Raw genomic sequence first — 17,040 nt, forward strand, 5'->3', positions numbered from 1 at the left:
ATGACACAAGTAATTTTGCCAACAATTGCTTACAGACAGATTATTTCACTTATAATTCAATGTATCACAATTATAGTGGGTCAGAAGTTTACATACACTAAGTTGACTGTGCCTTTAAACAGCTTGGAGAATTCCAAAAAATGATGTTATGGCTTTCGAAGCTTCTGATAGGTGAATTGACATAATTTGAGAAAATTGGAGGTGTACCTGTGGATGTATTTAAAATTGTAGACCTCCAAAAGTCTGGTTCATCCATGGGAGCAATTTTCAAATGCCTGAAGGTACCACGTTCATATGTATAAACAATAGTACGCAAGTATATACACCATGGGACCACGCAGGCATCATACCGCTCAGGAAGGAGACGCATTCTCCTAGAGAGAGAGACGCAGTCTCCTAGAGATGAACATACTTTGGTGCAAAAATTGCAAATCAATCCCAGAACAACAGCAAAGGACCTTGTGAAGATGCTGGATGAAACAGGTACAAAAGTATCTATATCCACTGTAAAACGAGTCCTATATCGACATAACCTGAAAGGCCGCTCAGCAAGGAAGAAGCCACTGCTCCAAAACCGCCATAAAAAAGCCAGACTACGGTTTGTAACTGCACATGGGGACAAAGATCATACTTTTTGGAGAAATGTCCTCTGGTCTGATGAAACAAAAATAGAACTGTTTGGCCATAATGACCATCGTTATGTTTGGAGGAAAAAGGGGGAGACTTGCAAGCTGAAGAACACCATCCCAACCGTGAAGCATATTGTGGCAGTATCATACGGTGGGGGTGCTTTGCTGCAGAATGGACTGATGCACTTCACAAAATAGATGGCAACATGAGGATGGACAATTACGTGGATATAGTGAAGCAACATATTAAGACGAGTGTCAGGAAGTTAAAGCTTGGTCGCAAATGGGTCTTCCAAATGGACATTGACCCCAAGCACACTTCCAAAGTTGTCGCAAAATGGTTTAAGGACAACAAAGTCAAGGTATTGGAATGGCCATCACAAAGCCCTGAGCTCAATCCTATAGAAAATGTGTGAGCAGAACTGAAAAAGCGTGTGTAAGCAAGGAGGCCTAGAAACCTGATTCAGTTACACCAGCTCTGTCAGGAGGAATGGGCCAAAATTCACCCAACTTATTGTGGGAAGGCTACCCAAAATTATGTTTGACCCAAATTAAACAATTTAAAGGCAAAGCAACCAAATACTAATTGAGTGTATGTAAACTTCTGACCCACTGGGAATGTGATGAAAGAAATAAAAGCTGAAATAAATAATTCTCTCTACTATTTGTCTGACATTTCAAATTCTTAAAATAAAGTGGTGATCCTAACTGACCTAAGACAGGGAATTTTTACGAGGATTAAATGTCAGGAATTGTGAAAAAGTGAGTTTAAATGTATTTGGCTAAGGTGTATGTAAACTTCTGACTTCAACTGTATGTGTGTGTGTGCGTAAGTCTAAATGTGCTTAACAAGTCACATAATAATTTGGATGGACTCATTCTGTGTGCATTAATAGTATTTAACATCATATTTAAATTACTACCGCATCTCTGTACTCCACACATACAATTATCTGTTAGGTCCCTCAGTCGAGCAGTGATTTTCAAACACAGATTCAACCACAAAGACCAGGGAGGTTTTCCAATGCCTCACAAAGAAGGGCACCTGTTGGTAGATGGGTTAAAAAGAAGCAGACATTGAATATACCTTTGAGCATAGTGAAGTTATTTATTCCACTTTGGATGGTGTATCAATACACCCAGTCACTATAAAGATACAGGCATACTTCCTAACTCAGTCGCTGGAGAGGAAGGAAACCGCTCAGGAATTTCACCATGAGGCCAATGGTAACTTTAAAACAGTTACAGAGGTTAATGGCTGTGATAGGACAAAACTAAGGATGGATCAACAACATTGTAGATACTCCACAATAGTAACATAAATGACAGAGTGATAAGAAGGTAGCCTGTACAGAATACAACTTTTCCAAAACATGCATCCTGTTTGCAATAAGGCACTAAAGTAAAACTGCAAAAGAAAATTGGGGGCAAATCCAACACAACACATCACTGAATACCAGTCTTCATATTTTCAAACACGGTGGTGTTATGGGTATGATTGTAATCATTAAGGACTGGGGAGTTTTTCAGGATAAAAAATAAATGGAATGGAGCTAACCACAGGAAATATTCAAGAGGAAAACATGGTTCCAACAGACACTTGGAGATAAATTCACCTTTCAGCAAGACAATAACCTAAAACTCAAAGCCAAATATACACTGGAGTTGCTTACCAAGACAACACTGAATGTTCCTGAGTGGTCTAGTTACAGTTTTTACTTAAATTGGCTTAAAAATCTATGGCAAGACTTGAAAAATGGCTATCTAGCAAGGATCAACAACAAACTTGACAGAGCTTATAGAATTAAAAAATAAACATTTGCAAATATTGTACAATCCAGGTGTGCAAAGCTCTTAGAGACTCACAGCTGTAATCGCTGCCAAAGGGGATTCTAACATGTACTGATTCAAGTGTGTGAATCCTTATGTAAATCATTTTTTTCTGTATTTAATATTCCAATAAATTTGCAAAAATTTGCAAAAAACATGTTTTCACTTTGTCAATATGGGTTATTGTGTGTAGATGGGTGAGATTTATTTATTTTTTAATCCATTTTGAAATCTGTCTGTAACACAAAAAAAGTGAAATAATTTAAGAGTAATGAATCATTTCTGAAGGCACTGTAGGTGCGCGAGCGTGTGTGTCTGTGTGTGTGTGTGTGTGTGTTGTTCCAGGGGCGGCATGGCCGGGGGAGTGCTCGCAGCATCTCCACTCCCAGAGTCACTTTCTGAGAAAGAGCTGGAGGCCATGTTTCACGCTGTCTTCCTTAATGAGCCCATTCACACAGCAGCCATAATACTCCCATGATTAGAGATGATAGAACACCCATACTTCTCCTGCTCCATGCATATTAATGCACCCAGACTGGGGAGCCCAGACAAGGTGTCAACCCACGCAGCTCTGCTCTGCTCCACACAGGGGAGAAAAACTGCTTCAGGCCTGCGGGTCATATAATATCTAAACCGATAAAATAAAATGCTAGCAGTATTTAAATTTAGTACATCCTCTGTGCTACTCTTCTACACGATTATTATTCATGAAGAACAGCCACTGGATCACACCTCGTAGTTGTGTCTGTGTATACGGCAGGCAATTATACATTTCTATACTTAGCCTGTTTTCTTCCTCTCTGTTAAATTCTACAGTGTAGTAATTTCAATATGCTGACGATAAACCTCATCTTCACACTCTAAATCTTGTCTCTACAATTACAACACACTGGAGAAAGATACATGTAATTAAACTATACAGTGCAATGATCTGAAGAAGTGTGATATAAACAGTTACTGATTACATATCTGTGTGCAAAACTGATCATTTGCAAACCAGTACGCAAAGAACAGGATGTACAACCATCCAATACCATGCATTGCAATAATATGCATTACAGAGACACTTCCACACAATGCTGCCAGTTCAACATGATCTGCCACGTACCTGAGAGGTGTACTTCTGGGCTTGGGCTTCTCCGCTGCCTGTGAAAACAGTAACACAACACAGTCCCGTTAGTTGCTGTACAGAACAGAACATGCAGTATGTGATGGATAGTGATACCCATCTCTCTGGACCACTGAGAGATCAGCACAAATAGCCCCAAACTGGAGGAAGGATAACAGGAGGGATGGATCCCGGCCCAGGGATGAAAGAAATCAGCCTCATCATGATAGGCACTCAAACACGCACTTTCCTCGTAGTCTGTTTCGTCTGTTCACCCCCCCCCCCTTCTCTTTGAATGGAGGAATGTGAATGATTAAAGAGATCAGTGAGGCGTAAACCGCTCGATCAATGCTGGTTGGAGGAAAAAACAACTGTGTGATTTCTAAGGATGGGTTTTTAGAGACCAACTAGAGTAGCAAAGAGGGTTTTAGAGACCTACTAGAGTAGCAGGGACCTACTACAGTAGCAGAGAGGGTTTTAGAGGCCTACCATATTAACAGAGAGGGTTTTAGAGACCTACTAAAGTAGCAGAGACCTATTAGAGTAGCAGTGAGGGTTTTAGAGACCTACTACAGTAGAATAGATCATTTTAGAGACCCACTACAGTAGAGTAGATGGTTTTAGAGACCTACTACAGTAGCAGAGAGGGTTTTAGAGATCAACTACAGTAGAATAGATGGTTTTAGAGACCTACTACAGTAGAATAGAGGGTTTTAGAGACCTACTACAGTAGAATAGAAGGTTCTAGAGATCTACTACATTAGCAGAGAGAGGTTTAGAGACCTACTGCTATTTGATTTAAACCTACATCATTGACACCTGACACTGATTGGAAGCACAGACAGGTGACAGCAATTTAATACTATGAGGATTTGTCACCCCCCTCTCCCCCATGTATTCCCTATACAAGGACAACAACACATTGTAACAAACAAATTAACATTGAAGTGTTTCCTCTCCGATGACAGTTCAGTGGAAATCAATTCCACATGCAGAATGAAGGGTGCACATGGAGAGGACTGTCACTGCTATTCTATTTGTATAGTCTTGAAAATATGATGTAGCCCACACCGTGATGTAGCCCGCAATGTGATGTAGCCCACACCGTGATGTAGCCCACACTGTGATGTAGCCCGCAATGTGATGTAGCCCACACCGTGATGTAGCCCGCAATGTGATGTAGCCCACACTGTGAAGTAGCCCGCAATGTGATGTAGCCCACACTGTGATGTAGCCCGCACGGTGATGTAGCCCACACCGTGATGTAGCCCGCAATGTGATGTAGCCCACACTGCGATGTAGCCCACACTGTGATGTAGCCCGCACAGTGATGTAGCCTGCACGGTGATGTAGCACGCACGGTGATGTAGCCCACACTGTGATGTAGCCCACACTGTGATGTAGCCCGCACTGTGATGTAGCCCGCACTGTGATGTAGCCCGCACTGTGATGTAGCCCACTGTGATGTAGCCCACTGTGATGTAGCCCACACTGTGATGTAGCCCACACTGTGATGTAGCCCACACTGTGATGTAGCCCACAACATGCTGATTAGAGACAAGTTAAAGAGTGCTTGAGCAAGGTATACAAATAAAACCCCTTGGCACAGAGTAGTAAAGCTTTTGGCCACCACCACCACAACCTGTCCAGGCTACCACCAAGACACAGACAGGCCCACCACCACAACCTGTCCAGGCTACCACCAAGACACAGACAGGCCCACCACCACAACCTGTCCAGGCTACCACCAAGACACAGACAGGCCCACCACCACAACCTGTCCAGGCTACCACCAAGACACAGACAGGCCCACCACCACAACCTGTCCAGGCTACCACCAAGACACAAACAGGCCCACCACCACAACCTGTCCAGGCTACCACCAAGACACAGACAGGCCCACCACCACAACCTGTCCAGGCTACCACCAAGACACAGACAGGCCCACCACCACAACCTGTCCAGGCTACCACCAAGACACAGACAGGCCCACCACCACAACCTGTCCAGGCTACCACCAAGACACAGACAGGCCCACCACCACAACCTGTCCAGGCTACCACCAAGACACAGACAGGCCCCCAGCAACACACTGGCAAGGCTAAGGTTATTGCTGTGACCATTGATCTGTGTACAGTCCATTTATCATTGATGAAAGCAGCCAGTGATCTTCACAGTATATCAGATGAAACAAGTCAGATCATCTGTCAACTGCTCTCTTACTGCTGTTTCCCTCTCCACAGGGATTTGGGCAGCTTCCATCCTTCTTCCCCATTCCCGGGTTGCTAGGCAACGCAGCTGGGGGCATGGCTGCTAGTTTGTACTCTGGCAAACTGTTTAAATGGCTGCTGGAGCTTTTTCATGCTTATGAGGCGACTTTGGGCATTCATTTTAGGGGTTGTTTGTGTGTGTGTGTGTGTGTGTGTGTGTGTGTGTGTGTGTGTGTGTGTGTGTGTGTGTGTGTGTGTGTGTGTGTGTGTGTGTGTGTGTGTGTGTGTGTGTACATGTACTTGTGTGGGAAACGCAAGGGGTGGTTATCGCTAAGGAGAAAGGGAGGGCTGGAGGAGCTGTGCTGGTGATGATCAAATTAGCCTAAAAAGGCCAGACATGATCATCAAGTGCTTTTCTGTATCACCAAGAGGAATGCAACACAGCATAAAGCAAGATTTTCATGAATGTTTTAAGGAATTCAACAATATTCAAAAGACAAAGAGAGTGATGCATTTCTATTGACTTTATTGCCTGCAGCTATAGAGATACACCACATCATTCCAACAGACAGACAGTGATGTATACCCTCATTTTGTTTTCAACCTGTGGTGGTCTGATTGAGAGACATTAGCGCTGTTGTGAGATCACGCTAAAATGAGAAGGCATAAAGGTTTGCTTTAGATCAGCATTTGATGATCCAAGAAAATAGATATCAATCAGATGAACAATCCTCTTCACTCACCCATCCACCTTCATCTGTCTGTGAGTCTCTATCTGTGTGTCTCTCTGTGTGTCTCTGAGTCTCTCTGTGTGTCTCGCTGTGTGTCTCTGTCTCTCTGTGTGGCTCTCTGTATGTGTCTCTCCATGTGTGTCACTGTGTGTGTCTCTCCTCTGTCTTGTGTGTGTGTGTCTCTGCTCTGTCTGTGTGTGTCTTCTCTGTCTGTGTCTCTTTCTCAATGATGTCATTGAACTTCGATACCCCTTGTCAAAATACTTCCATTAGTTTCCCCTCCATCTATGGTGATCACAGCAGTATCCTATTCATTCTGGGTAGGGGGAGCTATTTTATCATTAGGGAGAAAGCCAGCTAACGTAAATAAAAACACCACTGTTTGTGAAGACTAGATTTCTTCTTAATCCACCGGGACATCTGAATGACAACATGGCTGTTGATTTAGGGGAGAATGTTTTCATTTGGTTGGCCCTTTCACTGTGGTATTTGCTGAAGAAACTGGGCAACAAAACCCTGGCTAATTAAGAACAGTCCTCAATGCTCCTTTGTGCTGCTGCTGAACTGAGCAATGGAACATTCTCACAATTGAGTATACATTTTTTTCTTCTAAAATACACACACAGCCAGAAAATCTCCAGTGAGTTCCGGTAGACAAAGGGGAGAGGGAAGGAAGTACTTTTAATGAATGCCCAAAGGAAAAGTAACAAAATGGTGTGAGGTGTTGGTCAGCGATGAATAGTACCAGGTAGCTGATGAATAGTACCAGGTAGCTGATGAATAGTACCAGGTAGCTGATGAATAGTACCAGGTAGCTGATGAATAGTACCAGGTAGCTGATGAATAGTACCAGGTAGCTGATGAATAGTACCAGGTAGCTGATTAATAGCACCAGGTAGCTGATGAATAGTACCAGGTTGCTGATGAACAGTACCAGGTAGCTGATGAATAGTACCAGGTAGCTGATAAATAGTACCAGGTAGCTGATAAATAGCACCAGGAAGCTGATGCACAGTACCAGGTAGCTAATTGAATAGCACCAGGTAGCTGATGAACAGTACCAGGTAGCTGATGAATAGTACCAGGTAGCTGATAAATAGTACCAGGTAGCTGATGAATAGTACCAGGTAGCTGATGAATAGCACCAGGTAGCTGATGAATAGTACCAGGAAGCTGATGAATAGTACCAGGTAGCTGATGAATAGTACCAGGAAGCTGAAGAATAGTACCAGGTAGCTGAATAACAGCGAGGTCAGAGGTGGTAGTCTGGCCACAGCATGTTCCTCCTCCCCCTCCTGGCCCCCCTCTACCCCCCGAGGACCACAGCCCTACTCCCCCGTGCCAGGTGATTTGTCTGAGGTAGGGCAAAGCTGACCTTTCTACTCTGTCAATTGTCATAACAGCACCAGAGCTGGGCTGTGTGCAACACACAAGGATTTGAGAGAAGGACAGAAAGGGGAGGGAGACAGAGAGGGAGAGGGAGAAAAAAAGAGAGATGGGGAGAGAGAAGAGGGGAGAGAGAAAGGGATGAGAGAGTGAAAAAGACGGCAGAGAGCCTGGGCTGATACTAATTGCTTTATAGGCACTATACAGGCACAAAATGACTGCTGCGGCTTCTCCTCATTCCCCTCCAGCTTCTCCCCAGCCCCATCCTGCTTCTGCCCAGCTCCCTCTTGCTTCTCCCCAGCTCCCTCTTGCTTCTCCCCAGCTCCCTCCAGCTTCTCCCCAGCCCCATCCTGCTTCTCCCTAGCTCCCTCCTGCTTCTCCCCAGCTCCCTCCTGCTTCTCCCCAGCTCCCCCTGCTTCTCCCCAGCTCCCCTGCTTCTCCCCAGCTCCCTCCAGCTTCTCCCCAGCTCCCTCCTGCTTCTCCCCAGCTCCCTCCTGCTTCTCCCCAGCTCCCTCCTGCTTCTCCCCAGCTCACTCCTGCTTCTCCCCAGCCCCCTCCAGCTTCTCCCCAGCTCCCTCCAGCTTCTCCCCAGCTCCTTCCAGCTTCTCCCCAGCTCCCTCCTCTTTCACCCCAGCTCCCTCCAGCTTCTCCCCAGCTCCCTCCAGCTTCTCCCAAGCTCCCTCCTGCTTCGCCCCAGCTCCCTCCAGCTTCTCCCCAACCCACTCCTGCTTCTCTATCAAATATATAATCCTTCTATCTTTCCTCTCTTCTGCACTGAGTCACATGTGGCGGAGCACACTGATCCACTGAAGCTGTATGTGTGTACGTGTAGGGAAGGGAAATAGGGAAGAGAAAAGGATACCTAGTCAGGTGTACAACTGACTGCCTTCAACCAAAATATGTCCACGTCATTGGTGCACGGGGAGCAGTTGTTGTTGGGGTTAACTGAAGTGTACGCGTGTGTGCGTGCTGACCCTTGTTGCTTATATAAGGAGGGGAAGTGCTTGGTTTTTTATCTGTGTTGTTGTGTATGAAACAGGAAGTAGGGGATCAGGCAGACTAATGTGTGTTTATTTGGGGACAGACACTGCTGCTGTACTGAAGGCGATGACAGCACGCTAATGTACCATGGACTCATTTGATATAAGCCACTTATAAACATACAGAGATGCGCGACCGACCCCCCCCCCCACACACACACACACACACACACTCACACACACAAATATAGGAGTGTATTACTGTTAGTAGAGCACTAGTAGAGCCCTGTGTATAATGCCTTTAATGTGTAATAACTATCATTAAACTACCAACGGCTCAAAGGTCCTGTTTGGATGATAGCTATGGCAACAATACCAAGAAGCACAATGAGAGAGCCATCGCTAATTTACTCATCTAACGGTTCTGTTATTATCTGGCTCAGAACGACACCACACACAGATACAGTTGAAGTCGGAAGTTAACATACACTTAGGTTGGAGTCATTAAAACTAGTTTTTAAACCACTCCACAAATGTCTTGTTAACAAACTATAGTTTTGGCAAGTTGGTTAGGACAACTACTTTGTGAAATCTACAAAGTTGTGGCAAAATGGCTTAAGGACAACAAAGTCAAGGTATTGGAGTGGCCATCACAAAGCCCTGATCACAATCCTACAGAACATTTGTGGGCAGAACTGAAAAAGTGCGTGCGAGCAAGGAGGCCTACAAACCTGACTCAGTTACACCATCTCTGTCAGGAGGAATGGGCCACAAATCACCCAACTTATTGTGGGAAGCTTGTGGAAGGCTACCCAAAATATAGTGAAAAACTGAGTTTAAATGTATTTGGCTAAGGTGTATGTAAACTTCCGACTTCAACTGTATACTCAAAAAGAAACCACACACCACACACAGAGATACTCAGAACAACAACACATACAAAGATGCTCAGAATGACACCATTCACCACACACAGAGATACTCAGAACCACACACAGAGATACTTAGAATGACACCACACACCACAGACATAGATAATCAGAACGACACCACAGACAGAGATGCTCAGAACGAGACCACAGACAGAGATGCTCAGAACGAGACCACAGACAGAGATACTCAGAACAGGACCACAGACAGAGATACTCAGAACGACACCACACACAGAGATACTCAGAACGACACCACACACCATAGACATAGACACTCAGAAAGACACCACACACAGAGATACTCAGAATGACACCACACACCACAGACATAGATAATCAGAATGACACCACACACCACAGACAGAGATACTCAGAACGAGACCACAGACAAGATACTCAGAACGAGACCAGAGACAGAGATACTCAGAACGAGACCACAGACAGAGATACTCAAAACGAGACCACAGACAGAGATACTCAAAACGAGACTACAGACAGAGATACTCAGAACGAGACCACAGATACAGTGTACTGTAATTATATGGTTGTTGATGGATCTTACCTGCTGTTCAGTATCTTCCTCGTCACTGCTGATCTTCAGGTCATCCTCAAGCATTCTGCAGACACACAACAGCAGTCAGGTCAAATAAAAAGCTGTTATCATTAATATAGGAATATATCAAAAATATATATTGCTTAGTCAAACTAGGATGTCTCAAAGGCAGAGTGTATCAGGTATACTATCACTCTTTGTTAGGACACAAACACAATCACTTTTTGGATATTATGCCATTATATGCAGAGCAAAAATGCATCTCTCCATATCCTCAGTTATATATATATATATATATATATATATATATATATATATATATATATATATATATATATACACACACTACACTATATATATATATCATCTTTCAATTCAATACTGAAAAAACATCTAATCCCCTTGCTTCCTTCAGACTCATAAACTATCAAAAAGTGTTTTCAGAAAGAATGATGTCATCTGACAAACAGTGTGATGACATCATACAAAAACACAATAAAACCATGGCCAGCAGGCAGGCGAACAGCAAGCTTGCGCTTGGCGATCTAGCTACCCTACAGAGACACTCACTCCGGCCCAGTCGGCCACTCCCCCGAGTTAGAAAAACAAAAGAAGCTCTATGAGGGAAATGTGTTTCAAATTGTGTTTTCTATGACCTAGGCTGTTGTGCAGCATCTTAGATTGGGCAGAACTTTGAACAAAATACCAGTCATTACCCTGGTAATACTGAACAGATGTCAGCGGAAGGAACCAGGAGAAGAAAAAAGCCAGGTGGCTGAAGTGGGCATTTCCAGAGGATTTGCACTCAATTGAAGCCAAACTGGGGAGAGGGGTCCTGTCAAAGGTCAAATAGGGGGAGCTTATATTTGTCCTGTTTCACACATGTACAAGTGTGCAACCTGTAAAATTGTGAAATTGTTTTTTTTTTTTTGCATATCCCACTCCCCCTGAGACACCCTCAGCGAGCGGGGTCATGGCATGGACCAGCCATTATTGACGGCAAACCTGGAGCAATTATTGTTCAGTGCCTTGCTCAAGGACAGATCTTTTCACCTAGTCGACTCAGGTATTCGAACAAGCAACCTTTCAGTTACTGGCCCAACGCTCTAACCACTTGGTTACCTGCCACCTGTGTTTGCAGGCCTGTGTGTACGTGAGAGAGACGAAGAAGAAAAAATAAAGAAATAGAGGGATAAAAACAGAAAGAGAGAGAAAAAAGAGAAATACAAAAAATGAATAAAGAGTGGACTGTCTGTGGTCTATTTAAAACTTCAGGATTGGTGGGTTCCCCACGGGATGGTTGAGCTAATGTAGGCTAATGCGATTAGCATGAGGTTGTAAGTAACAAGAACATTTCCCCGGACATAGACATTAGAGGTCGACCGATTATGATTTTTCAACGCCGATACCGATACCTATTATTGGAGGGCCAAAAAGCCGCTACCGATTAATCGGCCGATTATTTTTTATTTATTTATAATAATGACAATTACAACAATTCTGAATGAACACTTATTTTAACCTCAATTAAATAATGAAACATGTTCAATTTGTTTTAAATAATGCAAAAACAAAGTGTTGGAGAAGTAAAAGTGCAATATGTGCCATGTAAAAAAAGCTAACGTTTGAGTTCCTTTCTCAGAACATGAGAACATATGAAAGTTGGTGGTTCCTTTTAACACGAGACTTCAATATCAAATCAAATTTTATTTGTCACATACACATGGTTAGCAGATGTTAATACGAGTGTAGCGAAATGCTTGTGCTTCTAGTTCCGACAATGCAGTAATAACCAACAAGTAATCTAGCTAACAATTCCAAAACTACTACCTTATAGACACAAGTGTAAGGGGATAAAGAATATGTACATAAAGATATATGAATGAGTGATAGTACAGAGCGGCATAGGCAAGATACAGTAGATGGTATTGAGTGCAGTATATACATATGAGATGAGTATGTAAACAAAGTGGCATAGTTAAAGTGGCTAGTGATACATGTATTACATAAAGATGCAGTAGATGATATAGAGTACAGTATATACATATACATATGAGATGAATAATGTAGGGTATGTAACATTATATTAGGTAGCATTGTTTAAAGTGGTTAGTGATATATTTTACATCATTTCCCATCAATTCCCATTATTAAAGTGGCTGGAGTTGAGTCAGTGTGTTGGCAGCAGCCACTCAATGTTAGTGGTGGCTGTTTAACAGTCTGATGGCCTTGAGATAGAAGCTGTTTTTCAGTCTCTCGGTCCCAGCTTTGATGCACCTGTACTGACCTCGCCTTCTGGATGATAGCGGGGTGAACAGGCAGTGTCTCGGGTGGTTGATGTCCTTGATGATCTTTATGGCCTTCCTGTAACATCGGGTGGTGTAGGTGTCCTGGAGGGCAGGTAGTTTGCCCCCGGTGATGCGTTGTGCAGACCTCACTACCCTCTGGAGAGCCTTACGGTTGTGGGCTGAGCAGTTGCCGTACCAGGCGGTGATACAGCCCGACAGGATGCTCTCGATTGTGCATCTGTAGAAGTTTGTGAGTGCTTTAGGTGACAAGCCAAATCTCTTCAGCCTCCTGAGGTTGAAGAGGCGCTGCTGCGCCTTCTTCACGATGCTGTCTGTGTGGGTGGACCAATTCAGTTTGTCTGTGATGTGTACGCCGAGGAATTTAAAACTTACTACCCTCTCCACTTCTGTTCCATCGATGTGGATAGGGGGGTGTTCCCTCTGCTGTTTCCTGAAGTCCACAATCATCTCCACAGTTTTGTTGATGTTGAGTGTGAGGTTATTTTCCTGACACCACACTCCGAGGGCCCTCACCTCCTCCCTGTAGGCCGTCTCGTCGTTGTTGGTAATCAAGCCTACCACTGCTGTGTCGTCTGCAAACTTGATGATTGAGTTGGAGGCGTGCGTGGCCACGCAGTCGTGGGTGAACAGGGAGTACAGGAGAGGGCTCAGAACACACCCTTGTGGGGCCCCAGTGTTGAGGATCAGCGGGTGGAAATGTTGTTGCCTACCCTCACCACCTGGGGGCGGCCCGTCAGGAAGTCCAGTACCCAGTTGCACAGGGTGGGGTCGAGACCCAGGGTCTCGAGCTTGATAACAAGTTTGGAGGGCACTATGGTGTTAAATGCCGAGCTGTAGTCGATGAACAGCATTCTCACACAGGTATTCCTCTTGTCCAGATGGGTTAGGGCAGTGTGCAGTGTGGTTGAGATTGCATCGTCTGTGGACCTATTTGGGCGGTAAGCAAATTGGAGTGGGTCTAGGGTGTCAGGTAGGGTGGAGGTGATATGGTCCTTGACTAGTCTCTCAAAGCACTTCATGATGACGGAAGTGAGTGCTACGGGGCGGTAGTCGTTTAGCTCAGTTACCTTAGCTTTCTTGGAAACAGGAACAATGGTGGCCCTCTTGAAGCATGTGGGAACAACAGACTGGGATAGGGATTGATTGAATATGTCCGTAAACACACCAGCCAGCTGGTCTGCGCATGCTCTAAGGGCGCGGCTGGGGATGCCGTCTGGGCCTGCAGCCTTGCGAGGGTTGACACGTTTAAATGTTTTCCTCACGTCGGCTGCAGTGAAGGAGAGTCCGCATGTTTTAGTTGCGGGCCGTGTCAGTGGCACTGTATTGTCCTCAAAGTGGGTAAAAAGTTATTTAGTCTGCCTGGGAGCAAGACATCCTGGTCCGTGACGGGGCTGGTTTTCTTTTTGTAATCCGTGTTTGACTGTAGACCCTGCCACATACCTCTTGTGTCTGAGCCGTTGAATTGAGATTCTACATTGTCTCTGTACTGACGCTTAGCTTGTTTGATTGCCTTGCGGACGGAATAGTTACACTGTTTGTATTCGGTCATGTTTCCGGTCACCTTGCCCTGATTAAAAGCAGTGGTTCGGGCTTTCAGTTTCACGCGAATGCTGCCATCAATCCACGGTTTCTGGTTTGGGAATGTTTTAATCGTTGCTATGGGAACGACATCTTCAACGCACGTTCTAATGAACTCGCTCTCCGAATCAGCGTATTCGTCAATGTTGTTGTCTGACGCAATACGAAACATATCCCAGTCCACGTGATGGAAGCAGTCTTGGAGTGTGGAATCAGATTGGTCGGACCAGCGTTGAACAGACCTCAGCGCAGGAGCTTCTTGTTTTAGTTTCTGTCTGTAGGCAGGGATCAACAAAATGGAGTCGTGGTCAGCTTTTCCGAATGGAGGGCGGGGCAGGGCCTTATATGCGTCGCGGAAGTTAGAATAGCAGTGATCCAAGGTTTTTCCAGCCCTGGTTGCGCAATCGATATGCTGATAAAATTTAGGGAGTCTTGTTTTCAGATTAGCCTTGTTAAAATCCCCAGCTACAATGAATGCAGCCTCCGGATAAATGGATTCCAGTTTGCAAAGAGTCAAATAATAATAATATTCCAAGGTAAGAGGTTTTAGGTTGTAGTTAATATAGAAATAGGACTATTTCTCTCTATACCATTTGTATTTCATATACCTTTGACTATTGGATGTTCTTATAGGCACTATAGTATTACCAGTGTAACAGTATCGCTTTCGTCCCTCTCCTCACTCCTACCTGGGCTCGAACCAGGAACACATCGACAACAGCCACACTCGAAGCAGCGTTGCCCATCGCCCCACAAAAGCCGCGGCCCTTGCAGAGCAAGGGGAATAACTACTCCAAGTCTCAGAGCGAGTGACGTTTGAAACGCTATTAGCGCACACCCAGCTAACTAGCTAACCATTTCACATCGGTTACACCAGCCATTAGGCTGATAGGCTTGAAGTCATAAACAGCGCTGTGCTTGCGAAGAGCTGCTGGCAAAACGCACTAAAGTTCTGTTTGAATGAATGCTTACGAGCCTGCTGCTGCCTACCATCGCTCAGTCAGACTGCTCTAGACTTAATTATAACATAATAACACACAGAAATACGAGCCTTTGGTCATTAATATGGTCGAATCCGGAAACTATCATTTCAAAAACAAAACGTTTATTATTTCAGTGAAATACGGAACCGTTCAGGAATTTTATCTAACGGGTGGCATCCCTAAGTCTAAATATTCTTGTTACATTGCACAACCTTCAATATTCTGTCATAATTACGTAAAATTCTGGCAAATTAATTTGCAATGAGCTAGGTTGCCCAAACTGTTGCATATACCCTGTCTCTGCGTGCAATGAACGCAAGAGAAATGACACAATTTCACCTGGTTAATATTGCCTGCTAACCTGGATTTCGTTTAGCTAAATATTCAGGTTTAAAAATATATACTTCTGTGTATTGATTTCACGAAAGGCATTGGTGTTTATGGTTAGGTACAGTCGTCCAACGATTGTGCTGTTTTTTGCAAATGAGCTTTTGTTAAATCATCCCCCAACGTTGTAATATCATCAACCATGTGTAGTTATAACTAGTGATTATGATTGATTGATTGTTTTTTATAAGATAAGTTTAATGCTAGCTAGCAACTTACCTTGGCTTCTACTGCATTCACGTAACAGGCAGGCTCCTCTTGGAGTGACAATGAGAGGCAGGTGGTTAGAGCATTGGACTAGTTAACCGTAAGGTTGCAAGATTGGATCCCCCGAGCTGACAATGTGAAAATCTCTGGTTCTGCCCCTGAACAAGGCAGTTAACCCACCGTTCCTAGGCCGTCATTGAAAATAAGAATGTGTTCTTAATTGACTTGCCTAGTTAAATAAAGGTATATAAAAAATAAAAAATGTATCTGCAAAATCGGCACCCAAAAATACAGATTTCCAATTGTTCTGAATAATCGGCCATTCCAATTAATCGGTCAACCTCTAATAGACATATCTGATATTGGCAGAAAGGTTAAATTATTGTTAATCAAAACTGTCCAATTTACAGTAGCTATTACAGTGAAATAATACCATGCTATTGTTTGAGGAGAGTGCACAGTTTTGAACTTGAAAAATTATTAATAAACAAATTAGGCACATTTGGACAGTCTTGACACAACATTTTGAACAGAAATGCAATGGTTCAATGGATCAGTCTAAAACTTTGAACATACACTGGTGACATCTAGTGGCCAATATAGAAATTACACCTGGGCTAAAATAATACATTATTGCCTTTCTCTTGCATTTCAAAGATGGTACAAAAAAATACAAAACAATTGTTGTTTTTTTTCTTTGTATTATCTTTTACCAGATCTAATGTGTTATATTCTCCTACATTCCTGTCACATTTCCACAAACGTCAAAATGTTTCCTTTCAAATAGCATCACGAATATGCATATCCTTGCTTCAGGGCCTGAGCTACAGGCAGTTAGATTTGGGTATGTCATTTTAGGCAAAAAAATATCCTTAAGAGGTTTTAAGCAATAAGGATTGAGGCGGTGTGGTATATGGCCAATATACAACAGCTAAGGGTTGTTCTTACGCACAACGCAACGCGGAGTGCCTGGATACAGCCCTTAGCCGTGGTATATAGGCCATATACCACAAACCCCCGAGGTGCCTTATGTCTTGTAAAAACCGGTTGCCAACACAGCAAGGCAAGGAACGACACATCTACATTGAAAATGTTGCTTTAATAAATAAATTCATAATAAATACATTCCCGCCAGAAAAAGACCAGACAACAGTCATGTTGCTAGACTGGTTGCTAAAATAATCACAGGCTAACCACAGGCTAGCTACTAAACTTAC

General features: G+C 43.8%; 1 protein-coding gene across 1 annotated transcript in view; it reads right to left on the reverse strand.

Moving 5' to 3' along the window:
- LOC112257031 (AF4/FMR2 family member 2) overlaps nucleotides 1–17,040 on the reverse strand; it is a 336,258-nt gene that overhangs the window by 107,056 nt on the left and 212,162 nt on the right. The window contains exons 9-10 of the mRNA XM_042326311.1: nucleotides 10,369–10,423; nucleotides 3,568–3,605 (exon numbers count right to left, since the gene is read on the reverse strand). Of these exons, the coding sequence (XP_042182245.1) occupies nucleotides 3,568–3,605; nucleotides 10,369–10,423 (93 nt within the window). The remainder of the gene's footprint in view (nucleotides 1–3,567; nucleotides 3,606–10,368; nucleotides 10,424–17,040) is intronic.

The sequence above is a fragment of the Oncorhynchus tshawytscha genome, linkage group LG08 (assembly GCF_018296145.1).
Source record: "Oncorhynchus tshawytscha isolate Ot180627B linkage group LG08, Otsh_v2.0, whole genome shotgun sequence".
NCBI lineage: Eukaryota > Metazoa > Chordata > Actinopteri > Salmoniformes > Salmonidae > Oncorhynchus > Oncorhynchus tshawytscha.